Below are 27,402 nucleotides of genomic sequence, written 5' to 3'. Positions count from 1 at the left end.
CGCTATCTTGGCTCACTGCAACCTCCGCCTCCTGGGTTCGAGCAATTTTCCTGCCTCAGCCTCCTAAGTAGCTGGGATTACAGGCGTGCGCCACGACGCCCAGCTAATTTTTGTATTTTTAGTAGAGTCTGGGTTTCGTCATGCTGTCCAGGCTGGTCTTGAACTCTTGACCCAAGGTGATCCGCCCACCTCAGCCTCCCAAAGCGCTGGGATTACAGGCATGAACTATGGCACCTGGTCGCCCAAGCTAGTTTTTGTATTTCATCAATAGTTTCATTGTTTTCTTGTTTTTTTATTTCTAAGTACTTTATACATTTCCATACAATTGTAACTAGATACTTCTGTTATTTTCTAATTGGTTGCTGTTAATATATAAGAAGGTGGTTTTTACAAGTTTTTGTCCAATTTTCTGAACTCTAGTATTAGTTATCATGAATTATCTTGAATTTTATAGGTAGATAATCAGATAATCTGTTATTAATGCCAACTTTAGCTCTTCCTTTCCAATATGTGTGCTTTTTTTTTTTTTTTTTTTCTTTTTTCCTGGTCTTCTACTGTATTGGCTGAAAACTCCAGAACAAGGTTGAATAGTGGAGATGACAGTTGACATCTTTGTCTTGTTTTTTTTACTTTAATGAGGATACTGGTAAGGTTTTGCCATTATATATTATGTTTGCTATTGGTTTCTTATCAATAAATGATACATCATATATGATATTTACTACTGGTTTTCCATAGTATTCTGTCATAAATCTTTTTTTTTTTTTGAGACGGAGTCTCGCTCTGTAGCCCAGGCTGGAGTGCAGTGGCCGGATCTCAGCTCACTGCAAGCTCCGCCTCCCGGGTTCACGCCATTCTCCGGCCTCAGCCTCCCGAGTAGCTGGGACTACAGGCACCCGCCACCTCGCCCGGCTAGTTTTTTGTATTTCTTAGTAGAGACGGGGTTTCACCGTGTTATCCAGGATGGTCTCGATCTCCTGACCTCGTGATCCACCCGTCTCGGCCTCCCAAAGTGCTGGGATTACAGGCTTGAGCCACCGCGCCCGGCCCTGTCATAAATCTTTTATCCCTGGATGCATAAGAATGTTTTCCCTTACCAGGAATGGATGTCGGGTTTGTTTATTTATTTTTGAGACAGGGTCTTGCTCTGTTGCTCAGGCTGGAATGTAGCAGTGCAATCACTGCTCACTGTAGCCTTGACCTCCCAGGTTCAAGTAATCCTCTCATCTCAGCCTCCCAAGTAGCTGGGACCACAGGTGTGTGCCGCCATACCCGGCTAATTTCTCAGTTTTTTTTTTAGAGACAGAGTGTTGCCCAGGCTGGTCTCCAACTCTTGGGCTCAAGAGATCCTCCTGCCTCAGCCTCCCAAAGGGCTGGGATTACAGGCATGAGCCACTGTGCACCCAACACAAAGTTTGTATTCAAATGTAACATACAGAAAAGCATATATGTCATAAGGGTACTGGTTGCATTTTAACAAAATGAGCACATTAAATATCAAATTTTATTAAATGCTTTATTTAATACAGCAAAGTCACACTTTTTCTTTAAGCCTATTAAAGTAGTAAACTAAATACATTCCACAGATAAGGTCCATTTGATCTTGATTTCTTATTTAGATTTGTCCCTGCAATCTTATGTATTTTTTATTTACCACTCTTTCTTACTTTATTTTCCCACTTTTCTGATTTTATTGAAATAAGCTTTCTTTTTTCCCCTACAAAGATCTGTATCTTATTGCCCCTAATACTTTCTGGAAAACAAACTTTTATTTTTTTAACACTCTTCAGAAAGAACCACATCTGGAAAGACTGGCCTGTTGATGGTGGTTGAGTGAAGATGTGAGGCAGGATCTTTGCTTTTTAAATTTAACTCCTTTTATTGTTAAATATGGCATGCATTAGAATTTACATAAATATAAATGTACAAATTATTATTATTAATTAATTTATTTTTTTGAGACGGAGTTTCACTGTTGTTGCCCAGGCTGGAGTGCAATGGTGTGATCTTGGCTTACCGCTTCCATCTCCCGGGTTCAAGCGATTTTCCTGCCTCAACCTCCTGAGTAGCTGGGATTACAGGCTTACGCCACCAGGCCCGGCTAATTTTGTATTTTTAGTAGAGGCAGGGTTTCACCATGTTGGTCAGGCTAGTATCAAACTTCCAACCTCAGGTGATCCAGCCTCCCAAAGTTCTGGGATTACAGGCGTGAGCCACGGCACCCAGCCTTAAATGTACAAATTATTAAAAACAGAACAGGTAACCACCATCCAGCTCAAGGAACCACCATCCAGCTCAAGGAACAGAATACTGTATAAAGAGCTTAACAAATTATTAAAATAGGTCAAATAACCATCATCCAGGTCAAGAAACAGAATACTGTCAGCACCCAGAAATCCTCTGCCTGCCCATCTTGATCACACCCTCCAACCTCCCTTCACTTCTAGAGTATCCTGCTTCCTGATTTTTAGGGCAATCGTAAAAATCTGTTGTCTTTTTATAGCTTTATTATACCTAGGTATGCATCTCTAAACAATACTGTTTATTTTGGCCTGGTTTTAAAGTGTATTTGAATAGAACAGTATGTAGAATAATATAGTATATTTTCTTTCCAGGCTTTTTTATTCACAATTAAGTTTTTGAGATTCATCCCTGTTCTAGGGGAGCAGAGGTGGTCTGTTCATTTCCCTTGCCAAATATTATTTATTTGTATGAATATATATCACAATGTATTTATCCAGTCTAAGTTGTGTGAAGAGGCATTTTGGGTTGTTTCAAATTTGTGGTTCTTAATGTTGCTATGAACATTTTTGCACACGCTGCAAGTTCACAGGGGCTCGCATTTCTGTTGGTTATAAATCTAAACATGGAATTTCTGAATCTTAATGTGTGTAAATCTTCACCTTCATTTGGTAAAGCCACAATGTTTTTCAAAATGGCTGTACCAATTTACATATCCAAGGGCAGCATGTGAGAATTCCTGTTGCTCCACATCCTTGCCAATATTTGGTATCGCCATTGTCAGTCTTTTTAATTTAGCAATTCCTGTGAGTTTGTAGAGCTCTCGTGGTTTTAATATTCATTTCTCTCATTACAATGAGGGTGAGCACCTTTTCATGTTTATTGGCCATTTGAATTTTTCTTTTGGGAAATGCCTGCTGATATGGTTTGGATCTGTGTCCCCACCCAAATCTCATGTTCAATTGTAATCCCCAGTGTTGGAGATGGGGCATGGTGGGAGGTGACTGGATCATGGGGGCGAAGTTCTCGTGAATGGTTTAGCACCATACCTCCTTGGTACTGTATAGTGACTGAGTTCTCACAAGACCTGGTTGTTTAAAAGTGTGTAGCACCTCCCCCCACCGCCTCTTGGTCCTGCTCCTGCTATGTAAGACACCTGCTCCCACTTTGCCTCTTGCCATGAGTAAAAGCTTTCTGAGGCCTCTCCAGAAGCAGATGCTACCATGCTTCCTATACAGCCTGCAGAACCGTGAGTCAATTAAACCTCTTCTTCATAAAATACCCAGTCTCAGGTATTTATTTATACCAGTGCAAGAACAGATTAAGAACACCTGCTCAAGCCTCTAACACATTCTCATTGAACTGTCTTTTTTGAACTTGATTTGCAGAAATGTTATATATGCTTACAATAAGGATCTTCACTTTTCACCCTATGTATTTCTATATTATTTGAATTTTTCTTTTAGTAGATAATATTACACCTGTAAATTTTAAAACAAAAAATTCTAGGACCTTTAGCACTACTCTCAATTTGTTTAATTTTAGTTACAGAATGTTATACAGTTAACCCTTGAACAATATGAATTTGAACTGCACAAGTCTATTTATATGCAAATTTTCCTCTGCCTCTGCCACCCCTGAGACAGCAAGCCCAAGTCCTCCTTTTCCTCTTCCTCCTCAGCTTTCTCAATGTAAAAACAATAAGGATGAAGACCTTTATGATGATCCACTTCCACTTAATGAATGGTAAGTGTATTTCATTTTTCTTATAATGTTTTTTTTGAGATGCAGTCTTGCTCTGTTGCCCAGGCTGGAGTGCAGTGGTGTGATCTTGGTTCACTGCAACCTCCGCCTCCTGGGTTTAAGCAATTCTCCTGCCTCAGCCTCTTGAGTAGTTGGGATTACAGATGCCCACCACCATGACCGGCTAATTTTTGTATTTTTAGTAGAGACGGGGTTTCACCATGTTGGCCAGGCTGGTCTCGAACTCCTGACCTCGTGATCAGCCTGCCTCAGCCTCCCAAAGTGCTGGAATTACAGGCGTGAGCTACCACTCCCAGGCTGGATTTTTCATTTTACCAGAGTATATCTTCAAATAATTTGGGGTATGTCACAAAATGGGGGTATGTCACAAACTTTCAGAGATCTTATTTTGACTCCCCCCCTTAAACATTAGTGAGGCTGGGTACAGAATTCTCTCTTGAGAATAATTTCCCCTCAGAACACTGAAGGCATTTATCTTCTAGCAAACCATGCTGCAGGTGAGAAATCCATGCCAGTCTGATTTTCAGTTTTGAGTCTACGTGACTTGTTTTCTACCTCTGAAATAGTAAGTACTTTAGTAACGTATAGGGAGGTACTTTTTGTTGGTTTGTTTTTGCATTTTTTCCTGTTTGGTCCTTGGCATGCCCTTTATACGTGAAAACTCAGATTTTTTTTTTTTTTGAGTCTTGCTCTGTCACCCAGGCTGGAGTGCAGTGACATGATCGTGGCTCACTGCAACCTCTGCCTCCCGGGTTCAAGCAATTCTCTGCCACAGCCTCCTGAGTAGCTGGGATTACAGGCACCTGCCACACCTGGCTAATTTTTTTCTATTTTTAATAGAGACGGGGGTTTTACCATCTTGGCCAGGCTGGTCTTGAACTCCAGACCTCGTGATCCACCCGCCTCGGCCTCCCAAAGTGCTAGGATTACAGGTCTGAGCCACTGGCCCGGCCGAAACTCAGATTTTTAAATTTTCTCCGTTCCATTGTCTGAGCTTTCCTTCTGTAACTCCTGTGAAATGGGTACTTGATCACTCAGATCTATCCTCAAAGGATGAATTTTCCTCATGTACTTTCTATCTGTAGGTCTTCTTTATAGTCTGCAAATTTCCTCTATTTTATTTTTATGAAAAGTAACTGGTCTTAAGTGTCTTGTTTAACCCTCCAACTGAATTTTAATGTCAGCAATCAATTCAATATGAAACTAATTCATTAATCATTACTTCTTATCCATGGAAACATTTTTTGTTTTGTTTTGTTTTGTCTTGAGACAACAGTCTCGCTCTGTTGCCCAGGCTGGAGTGCAATGGCACAATCTCATCTCACTGCAACCACTGCCTCCCAGGTTCAAGTGATTCTCATGCCTCAGCCTTCCGAATAGCTGGGATTACAGGTGTGTGCCACCAAGACCAGCTAACTTTCGTATTTTTAGTAGAGACGGGGCTTCACCATGTTGGTTGGCTAGGCTGGTCTTGAACTCCTAGCCTCAAGTGATTCACCTACCTTGGCTTCCCAAAGTGCTGGGATTACAGGTGTGAGCCACCACGCCCAGCCAGGAAGCTGGTTTTTTAAATTTATGAATCTAATTCACTCTTGGCTCTGTAACGATACATCCTGTGATTAGAACTTCCTCAAGTTCCACTCTACTTCTTCATTATCTCTGTTTCTACCATAGGCAGCTGTTTTATTTGTTTATTTTAGTCTCTTCTAAGTCTAGTTTCCCTCAAATGTAGGTAAGCCTTTATCACCTACTCATTATAAATGAAGGACTACATTGTTTAGTTATTATAAGAAACATGTGTTTCCTCAACAGTTGTATTAATCTGCCTCCAAAACCCAAATGGAGGGATGGAAGGTCTGAGTGTGGGTCTCTGCAGGTAAGTGGCACACTGACAAACAGGTTTCCCTTTACAAGTGGAGAAAAGAAAGCAGTTTGACCTTATTACTGCCAAAATTGGCAGGCTGTATTTTGACTGTATTGTCCTTTAATCCATATGGATCCTTGACAGAGCTGTTTTTCTTGTTCTCCTCTCATTCCACTCTTCTCATCCATCTACTACAGAAGTCCATTTGCTAAGGCTCTGCTTTGTGCACTCTTCCTCCAGTATCTTTTTTTTTTTTTTTTGAGACGGAGTCTTGCTCTGTTGCCCAGGCTGGAGTGCAGTGGCGCGATCTTGGCTCACTGCAAGCTCCGCCTCCCGGGTTCACGCCATTCTCCTGCCTCAGCTTCCCAAGTAGCTGGGACCACAGGCACCCGCCACCATGCCCAGCTAATTTTTTGTATTTTTAGTAGAGATGGGGTTTCACCATGTTAGCTAGGATGGTCTCGATCTCCTGACCTCATGATCCGCCCACCTCAGCCTCCCAAAGTGCTGGGATTACAGGCGTGAGCCACCACGCCTGGCCACCTTCCTCCAGTCTTAATCCAGTGCCTGCCCAATCCTCCCCAAGGCAAATCTACTTTCCTTGAACTGTTCTCATGGCCTTATCCTGGAACTAATGCCACTGCTAGGGCGCTTTATATGAAGGGAGAGAAGGAGTAGGGGAAGTAACTGTTTTGAAGGCAACTTTTTCATTACCTGCCCTGATATTCCACTTTCCCCCTAAACTGCTCCATGTTCCTATACTTGTTGCCTCTATGCTTAGAGTTTAAGAAAAGAGCCCTATTAAGACACTCTCTGACCTCTACCATGCAACAGGAGCATCTATTCTGGGTTGCACTTTATTCTGTGATGGTTCCTCCATCGATATAATTCCAATTGTTTTCCAGTACCCTAAAATTTCTAAAAACTTCTGGCATTATAACAATAACAATAATGATAGCGAACATTAATTCAACATTTGCTATATGTAAATAAACTCTCCTAAGTGCTCTGTACATACTGTCTCTCTTGATCTTCATAGTAACTCTAGGAGGCAGATACTATTATCATCATTCTAATTTTACATATGAGGCAACTGAGGCAAAAAAAGAATAAGCAACTTGCCCAAGGTCATGCTAAAGGGCAAAGCCTGGATTCAGACACAAGTAATCTAGTTTCAAAGTCTCCCTTTTCTTTTTCTTCTTTTTTTTTAATTACAATGATTTATTCTCTGTCTTATGTTTGTTTTGTCATTTCCAATGACATCTGAGAAGTAGGCGAAGGTAAATGGGTATGTTAAGTCTGCCATTTTATAATAAAAACCATTGTTTTCATTACACCATTACTGTTTTCACTACACCACAATTTTAATTGGTAGAAATATGTTTTAGAGAAGATGTAGGACCTAGTGAAGGAATCTAGTGACAGAAAATGGGCCCTATGACATAAACTGTCTACAATCTGAACCAAGAGAGGTGATACAAAGAATTCCAAAATATGAGGCTTGAAAGTGGCTATTTCAAAAGTATAATTAAAAACAAACAAACAAAACCAGGCAACCTATTGAAGCATTAAACAATAGCATTTTTATGTTCTCAACAATTCATTAGTTCACTGTCACCAATACCAGAGAGAAGTTGAGAACAAAATAAAATGTTAGTCCCATCCTATTTTCTGACAGTGGCCTTTACAATACTTTAATTCAACTCAAATACATATGATATAACTGCTACATGCACTATCCTACAAACTGGAGTAAAGATATGAAAGGCACTGTCCGATTGTCCCTGCCCTTACAGAGCTTACAGTCTAATGGGAGGCACAGCCAAGTAAACAACTACAAGTCAGTGCAATAAGTGCTATGATATAGGTAGGTACACGGAGGCTGCCATCAGAACAAAGAGGGGAGAGGCCTGCCAAGGAAGATTCCCTGGAAATACTCTTGGACCAAGTGTTAAAGGATATGCTATTAATGCTATTATTGGTTGGTTGAAGAAACTAAACTGAATTTACTATCCTTTGCCTAAAATCTACATCTAATTTCATTTCCACTTCCTTATATGTCAAATCAATTCTCTTTTTTTTTTTTTTTTTTTTTAATGAGACAGGGCCTCGCTCTTTCACCCAGACTGGAATGCAGTGGCATGATTATAGCTCACTGCAGCCTCGAACTCCTATGTGCAAGCAATCCTCCTGCCTCAGCCTCCCGAGTAGCTGGGACTACAGGCATGCCCCCACCACACCTGGCTAATTGTACGTGCGTGCGTGCATGTGTATGTAGAGAGACAGGGTTTCACTCTGCTAGGATTGCAGGTGCAGGCCACCATGCCCGGCCCCTACTCTCCATTCCTGTTACAACTACCTCATTTCAGCCTCCATCATTTTGCATACTGATAACTAATAATCTCATAACTAGCCTTTAATTAAATTTCTTCACTAGCTAAAAAACCAAATCTGATCCTGAAAACCCCACTTGGGTGGTGCCCACTTGGTCTGGGCCCTCTCCAGCCTCTTTTGTCCACCCCTTTCCCACTGTGCTGAACTTTCTAGATCTCTAAAAGCACCATGTCCTGTTTTGCTTAAATGCCTTTACTCAAGCTGCCTGATCCCCACGGTTTGAGAGGATCCAACCCTCCTTTGCTGATACCTACTCAGCCTTTAAGCACATTCCTTCTGATGTCATCCTCATGGCCACTCCTCTGTCACCCTCCTCCAGCCAAGTTGAGTCAGGTACCTCTCCTGTGTGCTCCCATAGCATGCTACCTCATCAGAACACTTACCACAAATAATTATACTCAAATTGTTCTGTAATTGTCCGTTTACCTGATTCTCTATTACTCAGATCATCAGGCTAGCACAGTACATAGGAAGCAATCAAGAAATACTGAAAGAATGACAGAATGAACGAACAAACAAACGAAGAGAGTTAAGCCTGTGAAAGTTGATGAGACAACTAAAGGAGATAATGGAGAGGACAGAACACTGGAGCAATACCCACCTTGAGGGGGCAGGAAGAAAGAAGCTAGTGAAGGAAACAGAATGAACAATCAAAGAGGCAGGAAGAAAACATCTAGAACTATACAGTACAGCAACCCAAAAAAATAGAAAAATTTAAGAAGGGCAAGTAGTCAACAGCCTCAAACACTACTTAGAGGTTAAAGAAGGTGAGAACTAAAAGAAGGCCACTAGTGATCCTGATGTTGCTGATGCTGAGTTAACTCCCACCTCAATTCCAGTACTGTCAGGGGCCACCTTTCTCAACCACTGATCGAGGCTATTGAGAGCTTACAAATAACCAGTGCTATAAAACTTACCTGTGCAATCTTTTTTTCCACAATCAAAAAATTGAAAAACAAACACCATACAAAAGAAAATAAAATCCCTACCATACAGAAACAACCTGTTATGTCACTATTTTTTATGTTTACATGTTCTATATCATTATGTTGAATTATATATCCTAAACAATTCCTTAATTATGCTTATATTTAGTATGCATAATTATAATTATTAATATAATTAAATGAAGTTTAATTTATGCTTTATTCAGCACAAGTTAGATTTCTCATTGGAAACTGGGAAATTGGCATTCTAATTTATAAATAGAAAAAAGAAAAAATGCTATAGAATTAGACATGCCTGCTTGGCCGTGTGTACAATGGCTTTCCTGTCATATAATACTAAAATCACCTAATATTTTTCTTTTTGAGAAAAGTCTCACTTTATCGCTCAGGCTGGAATGCAGTGGCGCAATCATGGCTCACTGCAACCTCTGCCTCCTGGGCTCAAGTGATCCTCCCACCTCAGCCTCCCAAATAGCTGGGACTGTAAGTGTGCACTACCATGCCCGGCTAATTTTTGTATTTTTTATAGAGACAGGGTTTCACCGTGTTGTCCAGGCTGGTCTTGAACTAGTGGACTCAAGCAATCTGCTCACCTTGGCCTCCCAAAGAGCTGGGATTACAGGTATGAGCCACCCAGCCTGGCCCTTAATTTTTTCTAACAAAATTTACTCATGCTAAAAGGTGGTACACCATCTTCAGGATCTTATCTTGACCCATTTTACGGCTGATTTTATGCATGATCTGGAGCTCGGGTGCCAAAAATAGGTTAGGAACTAGATATAGAAACATCTATAGCAGTTGCAGGATTTTTTCCTAGGTTTAAAAAAAAAAAAAAAAAAAAAAACTCCACTTAAAATTAGATACACTGGGTTGTAAATAATTTAATATAGTCTAAATTACAACATTAAGTAGGCTTGTGTGACAATTTGTTGTATCTAGAAAAATAGTGTGAATCAGTTTTCAACCCTCTTTTGAGATTTTCTTTTTTCAGTATGGAGTATGTTTTAGTAGAAAAATAAAAAGTAGAAGGAATGCAACATTTCTAAAAGTAAAAACTGCTAGGTCAAAGGGTATGAACATTTCTAAGGTTTTTAATACATATTACCAAACTGGTTTCAGAAAAGCTGTATAAAATTTACACTTCCTTCAATATATGAGCTTTATCTTCCCATACCCTTGCCAACATTGGGTATTCTTATTTTTGGTCTTTGCTCATCTAATAGGTAAAAATATCTTATTGTTTTAATTGTTGTGTTTATAATAATAGTAAAAATATTTGTTCGTAATTATTGGCACTTCTTTTTAACAAACTGATAATTCTATATCCTTTTACCTATTTTTCTAGTGGGCATTTGTTTTTAACCTATTGGTTTATAAGAACTCTTTATATATTCATATTACCCCTTTGTTACAAATTCTTTTTTATCTTTTAATATATGACATTTGACATAAGAGGTTTTTTAGTTTATACCATCACATAATCTTTTACTTCTTCCTTAGAATCATATTTAGAAAATTCTTTCCCACATCCATATTTTATAGATTATTCACTCAAAATTCTTTCTAATATGGCTACTGTGGAATACCATTTTTATCAGAGAGATGATTTATCTCTACCATCTAATAATACAGTAAGTGATTCTAACTCCCTGAAACTTACAAGCCCAATTGTGGCCAACAACAGGTTTAAAATTAAGTTCTAGATTTTTCTTATTCCAATTGTTTCATTAGCTAGATGATTTTTAAAAACCAGAGTTTTGAGTTTAGAAAATTCATTCAAAGTTCCCTTTAACCCATATGAAGCACAGATCTCTTGCTAGTTATCACCCACCTCTCAAAAACCTGTTAGGGATCCTTATGATGGGACAGGACTGAATGAAGCGCCTCCTAACTGGGTCCCATCGTATTTTCTTCTTACCTGTTACCACAATTATCAGCAATAAGTCAGACACATACAACACATGGCAAATAATACATAGTCACTGTAGTTATAAAGACAGAAAAACAGGAAACAAAACAATACTTGAATACAGAAAGAAAGTGATGTAAAGTAGCATTTAACCCTGTTTTGGAAATCAAAATTAAATTAACATATAAGCAGTGATGAAGGTTTTCAACTCTTACCCCCAAAAGAATACAATTTTGTGCACTGTTTTTCAGAATTCTGGTTCAATAGTATGTGCACTCAATAATCACCAATGCCATCTTGTGGCAAAAATTCACCAGGAGCTTTATGAACAGATTAGAAATGATGACATTTTTAAGTCAGTTAATTTCAAAATGGAGCTCTGAAACTAACTGAACATAACAGAGGCTCCTGTTCCCTTCAAGGTTATATTAATTATATGGTTAAGAAGATAAAGCAATAGGCACCATTCTTTAAATATGAAATAAGCTGACCCTACTATAATTAAATTTTAAAACAGCAACTAAATTAAACAAACATTTAATATCTTAGCACTTCCACAGGGGAAAGGAGGAAAGGGGCTCATCTGTCTTCCCAGGAAGCAAATTACCTCCATGTTAACCTCAATTAAAATATGTTTTCTTATAAAATAGAAGAAAAACCTAATAAATTAATAGAACTGTTAAATGGGATAATTTTCTCTTTTCCCAAAGTTTTGATAGCTCTCAAAGATAGCTGTTATTGACAATAAAAACAATTAACACTTGTATAATGTTTAGGGTTTACAAAAAGCTTTCACATATATTACCTCATATAATTCTCACAACAATCCTGTATTGATTCAACAATCATTTTATTTAGCATCTGCTATGCCTGGAGCCCTATGCTAGGACCTGAGATTGCAAAACAAGGACATGACTCCTGCTCTTCGGAGCCCATGGTCTCATGAGGAAGGCAGATGTGTAAACAAATAATTACATGATAGTGAAGGAACTGCTGTAATAGGAGCTACCAAAACACTTTGAAGAAGATAGTATCATCCTAATGTTTCAAGCAAGGAAGCTAAAGGAAAATTAAATGACTTAATGCCAGAGCCAGGATTCAAGCGAGGCCTTCTGACTCTAAAAACTTGCCTCTTTCCACTACACCATATTTATCCTATCTTAAATTCTCTAGAAAAAGAACAGTTTTTATTTTTGGCAACTGGAAATATATATTCAGATGTCCATCAGCAGGGTCTAGTTTGCTTACTACAGAACTTGTACATAGATATATACCAATTCTGTATAATGAAATGGCATCACTTGCACATTTGTACTTAATTTTGTAGAGAATACAGACTCATGGACAAGGGGAAGAATTATTTATTTTGCAAAAGGATTTATCTTTTAATATTCTAAGTCTTTTAAATCAGTGATTCCCTAATGTTGGTCTACTGACAACTGCTAGGCTAAGGTGAAGATTCACCAGTCCAACACAAAATGAGAAAAATATGGACAAGGCAGTAAGTTTTTCAAAAAGCTAAAATGTTCCATTTAAAGGCCTGCCCTTTTTTCAGAGATTAGAACCTTTTTGTTGTTAAATATTCTTTACTTTATGAAATGATGCTGATAAGAAAATGGTAGTTGGTTTTCTTTTTAATATTCTCTCATGGAAAAACTGAAAATTTGCAAGCCCATCTCTACTCTAAATATACATATATGGATAAATATAAGTACATATATATTTTAGTGTACAGGTTTATGACATTCAACAGTCTAGAGAACCATTGTTTTAAATCAATACAGTATGTGTTGAGATGACTCCAGGGTCCAAAACTGTAAACCACACTGTCAAAGGATACATTAAATATATAAGAAACCTCCCTTGCCCTTAAGTTTACATTCTAATTAGGGAGACAAGACAGACACATAAAACAATTAGCAATACAGGACATAATATAACAAGTGATTAGCTTAAAATTTGACATTTTTATGTATCAAAAGCGTTAAAATGTACATACCCTTTGACCCAGCTATTCCACTTCTAGGAATCTATTCCTAAAGAAACAATCATAGATGCATGGAAAGATGTATGGACAAAGATATTAACTATGGTATTATTTATAATGGTAAAAAATTAGAAACACTTTCAATGTCCAGTGACAGGGGATGGTTAAGTATGCTAAATAAACATACTTAAATATGCTCATATTCTACACACCACTAAAGAGTATATACAAAACTATTTATTAACATGACGAAACATTCACAATATATTGCAAATGAAAAATACAATGTACAAAGTAGTATTAAGTATGACACCATTTTAGCAAAGAAAAAAGTATTTTTATATATTCAGAAAAAATACAGGAAAGATTACATCAAATTAATTTATTTGACTGTAGTTATCTTTGGATGGTTCTAATACATTATTTTTGTTTTTTCCCCTTTATGATGGTCTTTATTTTCCAAGCTCTCTGAGTAGGCATTACTTTTAGACTGGAAGAAAAACAATACTGTATTATTTAAATTTTTTTAAAAAGTGATTATAAAAAAATACTGGAAAGAAACATACCAAAGTCTTAACACTGGTTATGATTGGGCTTGAGGTTATTACCCCTTTTATGTTATCCATAAATTCTAGGATATGTGATTTTACAATGGAAAAATACAAAAAACTACTTTGGAGTAACACTGAGGGAATAACATTAAAAATTACCAAACCAGGCCTGGCGTGGTGGCTCACGCCTGTAATCCCAGAGCTTTAAGAGGCCAAGGCAGGCAGATCACTTGAGGCCAGGAGTTTGAGATCAGCCTGGCCAACATGTCAAAATCCCATCTCTACTAAAAATATATGAAAATTAGTCAGGCATGGTGGCAGGTGCCTGGTAAATCCAGCTACTCAGGAGGCTGAGACAGGAGAATCGCTGGAACCTAAGAGGCGGAGGCTGTGGTGAGCCGAGATCGCGCCACTGCACTCCAGCCAGCCTGGGCGACAGAGCGAGACTCTGTCTCAAAAACAAAACAAAACAAAAACACAAAAATAATTGACAAACCAAAACTGTAATAAAAAACCCTTTTTATGTTTTCTCAGGGCTTCTGTCAAACATCTTTGGCATGTCTCTCTCTCAGCAACCAGCATAAGTTTGTATGCATAGACTCCTGTTGACTCTGCTGAGGTTATTCAATCAAGGCAGGCACTGACTTCAGAACCCGTTTTATTCTTTCACCCAAAGAGCAGAAAAAAGAGAAACTAGCAACATAACAGTGTTACGCCAACACAAATGTACTTATTAAATTTTTAAATAAATATATGCCTCTCCAGTTCCATATAAATATATTATTGGTCTGAACTTTCATTCATTGAAGTTTTAATTTTTATATATGCAAAGTGCCAACCTTCCTAAGTGATAGCTTAGACTCTTCAAAACAAAAACATAAGCCAGGTGTGGTGGCTCACACCTGTAATCCCAGCACTTTGGGAGGCTGAGACAGGCAGATCACCTGAGGTCAGGAGTTCAAGACCAGCCTGGCCAACATGGTGAAACCCCGTCTCTGCTAAAATACAAAAAAAATTAGCTGGGCATGGTGTCATGCGCCTGTAGTCCTGGCTACTCGGGAGGCTGAGGCAGGAGAAGTGCTTGAGCCCAGGAGGCGGAAGTTGCAGTAAACCAAGATCATGCCACTGCACTCCAGCCTGGGTGACAGAGCGAGACTCTGTCTCCACAAAAATAATAATAATAATTTCTTCAATGATTTCATCAATATTTTATTTTCTGCTAGTTTTTAATTTTTTTCTCTTTTTTACTATGTTTACTTTGCTATAAATGTAACATAGTCATTGGCTGAATTAAAATGGTAGGCTGAACACACTGTGAGCAAGCTCACCTTCCCCTAAAATCTCCCAAACAACAAAAAAAGTCATTTAAAAAAAAACCATAATTACAAGAAAACAAGAAATGCCCTTAGTGGACTAATACTATGAGGAATCACTGGACGATGAAAAGTGGGTATAATCAGACTAAAGAAAACACCACAGTCCTACACACCAAGAGCAGAGGACCAGGTCAAGCAGAGGGACCAACTCTCAGAGTCAACTAAGACACTAAGAGCAGAGGACCAGGGCAAGCAGAGGGACCAACTCTCAGAGTCAACTAAGACACTAAGAGCAGAGGACCAGGTCAAGCAGAGGGACCAACTCTCAGAGTCAACTAAGACACTAAGAGCAGAGGACCAGGGCAAGTGGAGGGACCAACTCTCAGAGTCAACTCAATCCCAAGGTAAAAGACAGCAGGAAGAAGTGAAACCATTTTAAACATTTACAGCCTAAGTGATTGGAGCGTAGCACAGAAGTTACATAGCAGGTTAACCCCTCCCAGCCATTTACCTCTTTGAGTCAAGCACTATAGAACAGAGGTGTTTGTTCCCAGATGGGAACAGTGGCAAAAACAACAAAGGTGTCACTCTCTAGCTAGAACAATGAGTGTGAACACTGGGATCAGAGAGAGAAGGTAGAACCCTGTGGGGATATTTTTTTTTTTAATTATTTAAATGCATTTTATTTTACTCTTGTATCCCTTTAGACTTTTAGCTTAATTTGTATCAATTGATAAATTCATATAATATAGTATATTGTATGATATGGTTTGGCTGTCTCTTCACCTAAATCTCACCTTGAATTGTAATAATCCCTACATGTCAAGGGCAGAGCCAGGTGGAAATAATTGAATAATGGGGGCAGTTTCCCCCATACTGTTCTCAAGAGAATAAATCTCTTGAGATCTGATGGCTTTATAAATGGGAGTCCTCCTGTACAAGCTTTCTTGCCTGCCACCATGTAAAACTGGCTTTGCTCCTCATTTGCCTTTGGCCATGATTGTGAGGTCTCTCTAGTCACGTAGAACTGTGAGTCAATTAAACCTCTTTTCTTTATAAATTACCCAGTCTTGGGTATGTGGGGATATTAACACCCAGGCAGAAGAGGGGACAGTCACACTGAAGAAGCCTGGCAACTACTACACTTCATCTCATTGCTTATTCCATCCCTATCCACAATCCATGGAGACCTGCTGCAATAAACAGACGTAACACTCACAGCAAGGCTAACTAGGACTCACAGATAAAGATGAATGAGCATAAAACTAAGACCCAAGCATGAAGAAGTATTATAGAAAAGTATATTAAAAAGTTAAGACACAAAAGAGAATCGAACAATATTAAAATTTCAACTACCTTTTTGTTTGTTTTGCCAAAATGAACAAGCTAATCCTATACTTCAGAGGGAAAAAAGCAAGAAACCCAGAATACCAAAACAATCTTAAAAAAGAAGTGAAAGAAGACTCATACTTCCTAATTTCAAAACTTTCTGCAAAGATACAGTATTCAAAAACTGTGGTACTGGCATATGGATGGACATACAGATTAAATGAGTGGAATTGAGAGTCCAAAAGTAAACCCTAACATCCATAGTCAATGGATTTTTTTGACAAGGGTGACAAGGCTATTCAGTGGGGAATAAATAGTCTTTTCAACTAATTGTCCTGGGACACTTGGATATAGTTTTACATTTAGAATTCTATGCCTACTCCAACTCCTGCTCAAGAAGGAGAGTGAAATAAAGACTTTTTTTATATGCAAGGATCCAAAAAGTTTGCTTCCTTCAGACTTCTGATGAAAGAATTACTCAAAGATATATATCTGGATTGTTTTTTAAAAAAATTAATGGAAGAATAACAAACAAGGCGTAAGAAAAGAGTAAGCAGAGAAACCAGCAAAACCTTTAAGTCTAAATATGCACTGACTGGGGAAAAAACATTACTAACATTCAAAACTATAATCTCAGATGCTATCAACAGGAATATTTATAAGGGTAGGAAGAGAGGCTGAGAGAAGGAAAACCAGAAGAACATTAAAGTAACTGTCTTATTCAGATGAAGGATATAGAAAATGATTAATATAGATATTGATGGAAAAATATAAATTGAAGTACTGTATAAAAGATTTAAGAATACTAGATGGCTTCACTGGTGAATTCCTCCAAATATTTAAGGGCCAATTGCCAAGTCAAACTGATACAAGTAACCAAAGGTCTCATTCTAGAGAACCTGAAGACACATGTAAGAAGTCAGTCAGCTCTGATTTTCTTAAAATGAGAGAGACTAGTTAACAGTAGTTGCCAAAGTGTTTTATCAAGACTGGTCATGGTGGCAAGGATGCAGAGGACCTGGATGAGTTATACTTTGCTGGGAGGAATGTAACAGGATACACACATACTCTGAGAGACGGTATGGCAGTTTCCTACAAAGCTAAACATATGTTTACCATACGACTCAACAATTACATTCTTGGCTATTTACCACAGAGAAATGAAAACTTACGTCCACACAAAAACCTGTACACAAACGTTCCTAACAGCTTTATTCACAATAGCCAAAACATGGAAACAATCCCAATGTCCTTCAGCGAATGAATGGTTAAACCTGTGGTACAACCATGAACTACTGATTCATGCAACCAATAGGGAAAAAAAAAAGTGTCAAAAGGTTACATACTGTATGATTTTACTCACATAACATTCTTGAAATGCCAAAATTTTAGAGAACAGATTAGTGGTCACCAGGGGTTTGCCAGGGAAGGTGGCTGTGGCTGTATCAGGGTACCACCAGGGAGCCTTGTGATGGAACTGTTCTGTATCTTGACTGTGGTGGCCACACGAATCTAACATGAAATAAAATTGTACAGCATATGATACACACACACACACACACACACACACACACAAGTACATGTAAAACTGATGAAATCTCAGTAAGGTCACTGGATGGTATCAAAGTCAATTTCCTAGTTGTGTTATTGTACAATAGTAACAGGATGCTATCATTCCAAGAAATTGCCTGGGGAAGGGTATATGGATCTCTCGGTATTATTTATTTTCCCTTTTTTTTTTTTTTAAGACAGTGTCTTACTCTGTCACCCAGGCTGGAGTGCAGTGGCATGATCTTGGCTCAATGCAACCTCCACCTCCTGGGCTCAAACAATCCTCCTACCTCAGCCTCCCAAGTAGCTGGGACTACAGGTGTGTGCCACCACACCTGGCTAATTTTTGTGTTTTTTGTAGAGATAGGGTCTCACCATGTTGCCCAGGCTGGTCTCAAACTCCTGGGCTCTGCCTCGGTCTCCCAAGTGCTGGGATCACAGGCATGAGCCACAGAACTCAGCGAATATTATTTCTTAAAACTGCAAATGAATCTACAGTTCTCAAAGTAAAAGGTATAAAAATTAAATAAAAACTGAAATGAAGAAAAAAAAGATGGTGCCAATATGGAATAGATTACATTCAAAAATGATATATCTAAAACAATTATGAATATTTAACAATTAGAACTATTGAATCAGAGAAAATGATCCAAGAATTCTGACTTAGGTGGCTACAACATGTGGTACAGTCCTACTCCTATATATAATTCAGAATCTGTAGGAATTTCAAAAGAGAAGCAAATTAATACTGTATTTGGAATCGCTGCACAGTTGTACAGATTGCTTACTGCACAAGAGCTCCAGGTAAAGTGTCTAAGGGACGCTAAATCCAGCCTTCACTCTATTCTCCAATGTACCCATGGGACTATGTCTACCTGGAAGAGGAATCTTTTTAAAATTTCACAATGACACACTTTGAGCTAACAGTGACTTACTTGTTAAGTAAACAACTTTCTTTTAAATTTAGGATAACCAACATTTATTATCTACTCTATGCCAAACACCTTTATATACTGAGTATCTACTCTATGCTTAGCACTTATAAATACTCTTTTTTTTTTGGCGGGGCATGGGAGAAGTAGAAACAGGGTCTAGCCATGTTGCCCAAGCTGGTCTTGAACTCCTGGACTCAAGAAATCCTCCTGCTTCTGTCTCCCAACAGGGAGACAACAGGCACGTGCCATCACACTCGGCTAATTTTTGTTTCTTTTGTAGAGATGTGGCCAGGGTTTCACCACGTTACCTAGGCTAGTCTCAAACTCCTGAGATTACAGACATGAGCCACCATGCCCAGCAGTCTTTTTCAATTTTAACATTTTACGATTCTAAGAAGTTTCAGACAAGGGGAAAAATTTTAAAGATAAAAGTTCATTTTAAAATCTTTTTTTTTTTTTTTAACTGTACATGTTTTTTTTTTCTGTAAGATTTACCAAAAATCCTGCCTGCATTTGTACTTTACATGTATCAATGTGAATGTGCCTATCTTGAAATATTAACTATAGCCAGAGATTGTTTTTCTTAATTGAGTATTACCCTCCTTCCTTTTTATCTCCAGCAAAACTTCACCACTTAGAAAAATAAACTGAGGCCAGGGGCGGTGGCTCGGGCCTGTAATCCCAGCATTTTGGGAGGCCGAGGCAGGCGGATCACTTGAGGTCAGGAGTTCAAGACCAGCCTGGCCAACATGGTGATACCCTGTCTCTACTAAAATAGCTGGGTGTGGAGGCAGGTCCCTATAATCCCAGCTACTCGGGAGGCTGAGGCAGGAGAATCACTTGAACCTGGGAGGCAGAGGTTTCAGTGAGCTGAGATTGTGCCACTGCACTCTAGTCTGGGTCACAGAGTAAGACTCTTGTCTCAAAAAAAAAAACAAAAAACAAAAAACAAACAAAAAAAAAACAAACTAGAGAAGTAACTAATTTTGAAAGTGAAGACACGGCTGGAGCTGGTGGCTCAGGCCTGTAATCCCCAGCACCTTGGGAAGCTGAGGAAGGTGGGTCACTTGAGGTCAGGAGTTCGAGACCAGCCTGGCCAACATGGTAAAACCCCCATCTCTACTAAAAATACAAAAATTAGCCATGCGTGGTCATGCACGCCTGTAATCCCAGCTACTCAGGAGGCTGAGGCAGGAGAATTGCTTGAACCCAGGAGGCAGAGGTTGCAGTGAGCCAAGATTGCAGCACTGCACCCCAGCCTGGGGACAGAGCCAGACTAAGTCTCAAAAAAAAAAAAAAAAAAAAAAAAAAGTGAAGACATAACTTTTCTTTATGAACTCACTTTCCATTCTCTCAGGTCATTTTCTGTTGACAAATGCAATGCCTTCCAAGAAAATACCTAGATCTGACGGAAGGATATAAAAGCTTATATTGGACTAAATCCAGCAAAAAGCAAATAACAGTCACTAATTAGCAAATTTTTAATATCTAATATCTGATATTTTTAAAGGTGCTTTAAAAAGTATAATATGGCCAGGCGCAGTGGCTCACACCTGTAATCCCAGCACTTTGGGAGGCTGAGGTGGGTAGATCACTTGAGGTCAGCAGTTTGAGACCAGCCCGGCGAACATGGTGATACCCCGTCACTACTAAAAATACAAAAATTAGCCAGGCATGGTGTTGGGCACCTGTAATCCCAGCTACTCGGGAGGCTGAGGCAGGAGAATCACTTGAACCCGGGAGGTGGACGTTGCAGTGAGCCAAGACAGCGCTACTGCACTCCAACCTGGGCGACAAGAGCAAGACTCCATCTCAAAAAAACAAAAAAAAAAGAAATTACATATTTCTGTTTTAGGTTTGTGTGTATGTGTGTGTTTTAAGGAATTTGTTTTATGTGACACTAAAATATCTGTGGTTAGCATTTGATCGATTACACATCTGACTGAAATTAATTGAGTTGACAGTTTGTTGATGAAACCATACGGCAGGAGCTACTATAGGTAAAAAGGGAAATAACTCAAAGAAAAAACACCATTCAACTCCGAAGATCACTTACCTCATTTTTTTGCGAGTCATAATACTTCTAATTTCACTTCACTAGTCTTACTATGTCTTATGACGCTTTAATGCTCACATCCTAGATAAAGCTTGGAACAAATGCAGGGACATATAGCAAATATAAAAGGGAAGAGCATGAGATTGGGCTGGATTCTAAATGCAGCAGGAAGCTACTGAAGGATTCTGATCTGGGAAGCAACATAACCATAGCTGTGCATTAGGAAGATTAATCTTGTTTCAATATAGAGAATGGGTTAGGAAAGTAAGACTAGGAATAGCAAAAAAAAAACCATTTTTAGTGTAGTCCAGTTCACGGCAGTGAGGGCCTGAATTACAGTACTAGTAACAAAAATAACTGGGAAGGACAGGAAGCAGAGGGGAGTGCAGCATGGTGCATAGACTTTTGAACCACATTGCCTGGGTCTAAATCCTAGCTCCGTCCCTTGCTAGCCATACGTCCTTGGACAAGGTCTTGTCCTGGGTATCCCAGCTTCCTTAACTATAAAAAAGGGACAGCAATAGTATCTTTTCCCTTACTGAGTTATGAGTAAATGTTTATATAAATCCCTGGCTAATATTATTATAGGGATAAAACATAAGGAGTAAAAGACTAGCTGAATGGAAAAGTGGAGTAAAATAAGGGGATAAGTGTGAGTTTTTAAGTTCTATAACTTGAGGAAAACTTTTAAAACACAGACATTAAAAGGCAAGTTAGCAATATTTATCACTATGCATTGCAGTGATGTTCTTAAATAACAGAAACCAGAAACAAGCTAAATATCCATCAATTGGGTGGCTGGTAAATTACAGCACATTCACACAACACAACACTTTCAGCCATGAAGAAGCATGAGATAAGTCTAAATGTGCTAACACAGAACAATCCCCAAAATATATTTTTAAGTTAAAAAAAAAAAGATGCAGAAAGAATACTTTGTTGTTGCACTCTGCTTTAATATAAAGATAACATACACCTATATGCACATATATGCAAATTCTACTTCTAGAAAGACACACCAGAAACTCTAGGGAGATGATACTGCTAGGGAGACAGAATGCAAAACGAGGGATCTCAAGTGGAAGGGACACTTTCTCCTCTTGCAAACTGTTTGATTTTACCAAGTTTACATGTTTTCCCATTTAAAAAATTAATAAGACAAAAAAAAAAAGACTTTTAGGAGGAAAGCTGGATGCATTCAATCATAGGAAATCATACTTACATATTTTAAGTAAGCGTAACCTTTATGTGTTCTACAAGCTTGCCCAATACTGATACTGGTAAAAGTCTAATGATACGGAGTGTTCAAAACCACTTAAAAATTGGGCAGAAGACTATAGAACTCATGAAAGTGAGAAGGAAAGGAGAAGCAAAGAAGGTCAATGAAGTAGGAGGAAGACAAGGACTGCTTACTTTAAAAAGTAAGGGAATGACCTTAAAAATAATTTGGGGAAAATAAAGCCTTAAAAAATATGCAGGCTAATAAAAATTAGGCTGCACCTGAAAATTCTAAGTAATTATGTCAATTTGTCATTTGAAATTCTTAATATATTTTCCAATGTTATAAATAGTTAATAGGTCAGTCCCTATTCAGCCCACAAAGGCCTGCTATACCCTATTAGATTACTTATAATAATACAGATTCCACCATTTTATTTTGTTTTGTTGTTGCTGTTAAATTTTTTGGTTTTTTGAGAAAGAGTCTCACTCTCACCCAGGCTGGAGTAGAGCGGTGCAAGGTCAGCTCACTGCAACCTCCACCTCCTCGGTTCAAGCGATTCTGATGTCTCAGCCTCCCAAGTAGCTGGGACTACAGGCACCAGCCACCACGCCTGGCTAATTTTGTGTATTTTTAGTAGACATGGGGTTTTGCCATGTTGACCAGACTGGTCTCGAACTCCTGACCTCAGGTGATCCACTCACCGTGGCCTCCCAAAGTACTGGCATTACAGGCATGAGCCACTGCACCCGGCTGGGTCTACCAGTTTAAAATCTTATCCTACTCAAGCTCTCAGGTACATTTGACAAGGTAGCCTCTCCCTCCTTCTTGAAACATGTTTTTCTCTTGACTCTTGTGAAACCAAGCAGTCCTGGTCTTCCTCCTCCCTCACTAACCTTCTTTGCTTGCTTCTCCTTTCCTTCCCACTTTCAAGAGTTATACAGTCTTTTGACCAATTTGTAAAAATATTCTTTGTTTTTTTTTTCTGAGATGGAGTCTTGCTCTGTCCCCCAAGCTAGAGTGCAGTGGCGTGATCTCGGCTCACTGCAACCTCTGCCTCCTGGGTTCAAGCAATTCTCCTGCCTCAGCCTCCCCAGTAGCTGGAATTATAGGCACCCACCACCACATCTGGCTAATTTTTGTATTTTTAGTAGAGACGGGGTTTCACCATATTGGCCAGGCTGGTCTCAAACTCCCAACCTCAGGTGATCCACCCGTCTTGGCCTCCCAAAGTGCTGGGTATGAGCCACCGCACATGGCTAAAAATATTCTTTGGTGAACTCATCCAGTCCAAAGGCTTGTTAATAATTTCAAAAAACATTGTGAGCCTCACCATCTCCCTTAAGTTTGATTTTTTTAATGTAAAGATTATTTACTGTATATCCTTACTTGGAGGTCAAATAGGCATCTCAGGCTTAACACTGCCAAAACAAAACTCTTGATTTGCCCCCTGCAATCCTGCTGCTTCAGATCTGCTCCATCACATTTGATGAGATCGTCATCTATCCAATTGCTCCAGACAAAAACTTAGGAGTCTTTTTTTTTCTTTTCCCAACTCACTGCAACCTCCGCCTCCTGGGTTCAAGCAATTCTTGTGCCTCAGCCTCCCAAGTAGCTGGGACTAAAGGCACACGCCACCACGCCCAGCTAATTTTTGTATTTTTAGTAGAGACGAGGTTTCGCCATGTTGGCCAGGCTGGCCTCAAACTCCTGACCTCAAGTGATCCGCCTGCCTTGGCCTCCCAAAGTGCTGGGATTACAGGAGTGAACCACCGCATCTAGCCTTGTTAGCAATCATCTTGATTCTTCTCTCTCCTTCACACCTCACAGCAAATCCTATTAATGCTTTCGAAATACATCTCATATTCAACCACTTCCAACCACCAATATACCACCATACCCCAGTCTAAGCCACCACAATCTTTTTAGCAAAGTACTTCTATAGTCTTCTAAATGACCTCCATGTGTCCTTATTACCACGCCCCACTAGCCATTCTCCAACCAGCAGCGAGAGGGAGCTTTAGAAAATAATAAATCATATCACATCACTCCTCTGCTTAAAATTACCCAATAGTTACGCTTCAATTTTATAATAAAGATCATAAATTCAGTTTTAGGCTTGCTAAGCTTGAGAAATGTGAAGCATATAATTGTAGATAGGGAGAAAACAAGGAAATGGCCCTCAAAAGAGATCTGGGCTGAAATTACAAACTGGCATAACTTATTGGCATACGCATAGATACTGAAAATCACAGATTTGGAAGAGAACACTTCAAGTAAGTTGAAAAGAGAAGGGTGGGAACACAGAACCAAGAATTGAGAACTCTCATACGTAATGTCCTGGTGGAAGGGAAAGAGTTGACAAAGACGACTTAAGGATGAGGCCAGACACATAAATGGAAAACGAGACCTGACGCCCAGGAAGCCAAAAGGGAAAAGGATGTTTAAAAATGAAGGGAGATCAAGGCAGATGGATATTTTAAAATGTTCCTTTGACTTGACACACATAAGTCATTTGTGGGTTTGTTTTTTTGTTTTTGAGATGGAGTCTTACTGTCACCCAGGTTGGAGTGCAGTGACGCAATCTCAGCTCACTACAACCTCCGCCTCCTGGGTTCAAGTGATTCTCCTGCCTCAGCCTCCCAAAGTGCTGGGATTAAAAGAGAGAATAGGAAAAAATGCTATGTAGATTAAAGTATACATGGGTGGGTCTAAAAAGATGACTAGGAGAATGGCACTTTAGAAAGAAAAAATGGTATGTACAAAATCAAGAAACAGTGTAGCACAGGAAATTCCAAGTTTTTAAAAAATCTCTCCTCTCAACCTACCTTGTTCCAAGAATTTAACGCAACTAACCGAAAATAGTTCTGCATAGCTGAAATATAAAATGAAAGACATAAATGGAGAGGGTAAAGAGGTAGAAAGGGACAAATAGAGTGAAGGTAAGGAGGAAGAATCAACAACACAATTCCTTATCAAATTGTGACCAATTCGATAAGGAATGAGTAAAAGGAAGGAATCTCATGTGATTCCCACATTTCTGGCTTGACTCACTAAATTGATGATATAGCCATTAAATCAGTCAGGATAAGAAGCACAGGATGAAGTAACAGGTTTGGCAGGAAAAATGATGAAATTGTTTTTTGAAAATGTTGTATTTGAGGTACTCATCAGTCAGTTGGTAGAAACATCTAGAGGCTGTTGGCAAACAGGCCAGAAAGAGAGATGTGGGTTAGACATAGATGTAAGTTTAATCAGGACATTAATGATATCTTACTAAGAGTAAGAAGGGGAAACAAACAGATATACTCTTGAATACCAATATTAAGGGGCAGATAAAGGAAAACTAACAGGAAGTTCAAGAGATAAAAGAATAACTAAGAGCTCTTTAGGAATAGAAACTTTATTTAATTATGTATTCCCAGGGTCTAGCATAGGAGACAGTTAAAACCAAATTCTAGAGAAGCTGGGTAGGATGAAAACTAAGAGCTATCTACTGGAGTTAGCAATTAGGACATTATTACCTTAGTAAGAGCACTTGAGTAGAACGATGGAGGCAGAAGTGAGACTGCAAAAGACTGAAGAGAAGAAAAAAAGAAATTAAAATAAACAACAGTCTATTCTTTCTGAAAGCCTGGTTGTGACAGAGAGAAGTAAAACAGGCCACCAGCTAGGAAAAAACCTAAAATGTTACTCATATGGTAAACTGAGGAGAGATTCCACCTAATAAAATAACAGAAAACATAAACAAGCCTTGTGAGTAAAACATTTAAATATAGAACAGTTTTAAGAGAATCCCAAATTCCTACAGGTGATAAGTTATCATGCAGTATTAAATGAAACACTTGATAAAGAACTAAAAGGAAAGTAAAATATCAAAATGTTGATATAGCTGTCTTTAAGTGGAATCACGACGGATGATTTTCTCCTTGTCTCAATTTTTCTACATTTTCCAATTTGGGGTTTTTTTTTGAGGCAGGGTCTCACTCTGTTGCCCAGGCTAGAGTGCAGTGGCATGATTGCAGCTCACTACAGCCTCAACCTTCTGGGCTCAGACAATCCTCCTGCCTCAGTGTCCCAAGTAGCTGGGATTAGCTGGGATTACAGGCACGTGCCCCAACAGCTGGCTAATTTTGTTTATTTTTTGTAAAGACAAGGTCTAACTATGTTACCCATGCTGGTCTCAAACTCCTGAACTTAAGCCATTTACCCGCCTTGGCCTTCCAAAGTACTGGGATTATAGGTGTGAGCCACCACACCCAGCCCATTATCCAAATTTTAATTAATGAGTTTGTATTCCTTTCATATAGTGGTTGTGGTAGGGGGTGGGAGACAACAGATTTTACAAAAACTAATGTCTCTTTTCTTTTAAAGAGATTCTAGCTCTAGAAAGGTAGACAATAGAGAGAAATATAAACAGAGAACAGAAAAGAAATGGAAGGGAAAAATAAAACCAACACAGAAATGAAATCTTCATTGGAAGTAGCACAAAGGAGTACACACACTGCTGAAAACGTATTAAGGGACATATTAATAGATGACAGAATTGAGAAAGGCAGGCAAAACATAAATGACCTGTGAGAACCACAAAACACTGTTGACATAAACTCAAGATCTAAATAAATGGAAATACATCTCATGTTCACAGACTAGAAGACTTAACATCATCAAAATGCCAGGTGCGGTGGCTCACGCCTGTAATCCCAGCACTTTGGGAGGCCAAGGCAGGTGGATTGCCTGAGCTCAAGAGTTCGAGACCAGCCTGGGCAACATGGTAAAACCCTGTCTCTACTAAAATACAAAAAATTAGCGGGGCGTGGCAGCGTGCGCCTGTAATCCCAGCTACTGGGGAGGCTGAGACAGAAGAATCACTTGAACCCAGGAGGCGGAGGTTGCAGTGAGCCAAGATCGTGCCACTGCACTCCAGCCTGGGTGACAGAGTGAGATTCCATCTCAAAAAACATAAATAAATAAACAATATCAAAATGACAACACTGCCCAAATTGATTTACAGACTTAATGCAATCCCTATCAGAACCCCAGCTGATAAAATGACAATCCCTTGTACAAAGTGAATCCCTTGTACAAAATGACTCTCAAATTTATATGGCATTGCAAGGGACCCAGAATAGCCAAAATAACCCTAAAAGGGAGGAATAAATTAGGGGGACTCAAACTGTCCTGTCAAAACTTATATGGTGGCTCACACGTGTAATCCCAGCATTTTGGGAGACCAAGGCGGGCCGATCACCTGAGGTCAGGAGTTTGAGACCAGCCTCACCAACATGGAGAAACCCCATCTCTACTAAAAATACAAAATTAGCTGGGCGTCGTGGTGC

General features: G+C 39.1%; 1 protein-coding gene across 4 annotated transcripts in view; it reads right to left on the bottom strand.

Moving 5' to 3' along the window:
* KLHDC10 (kelch domain containing 10) overlaps positions 1 to 27,402 on the bottom strand; it is a 69,556-nt gene that overhangs the window by 28,771 nt on the left and 13,383 nt on the right. For 2 of the 4 annotated variants that reach the window (XM_015448033.3, XM_005550759.4), the window contains exon 2: positions 11,042 to 11,128. The exons of the other annotated variants lie outside the window; for them this stretch is intronic. In XM_015448033.3, the coding sequence (XP_015303519.1) occupies positions 11,042 to 11,128 (87 nt within the window). The remainder of the gene's footprint in view (positions 1 to 11,041; positions 11,129 to 27,402) is intronic. 4 annotated transcript variants of the gene reach the window in all.

The sequence above is a fragment of the Macaca fascicularis genome, chromosome 3, assembly GCF_037993035.2.
Source record: "Macaca fascicularis isolate 582-1 chromosome 3, T2T-MFA8v1.1".
NCBI classification, from domain to species: domain Eukaryota; kingdom Metazoa; phylum Chordata; class Mammalia; order Primates; family Cercopithecidae; genus Macaca; species Macaca fascicularis.
This window is presented reverse-complemented; position numbering and strand designations above follow the sequence as displayed.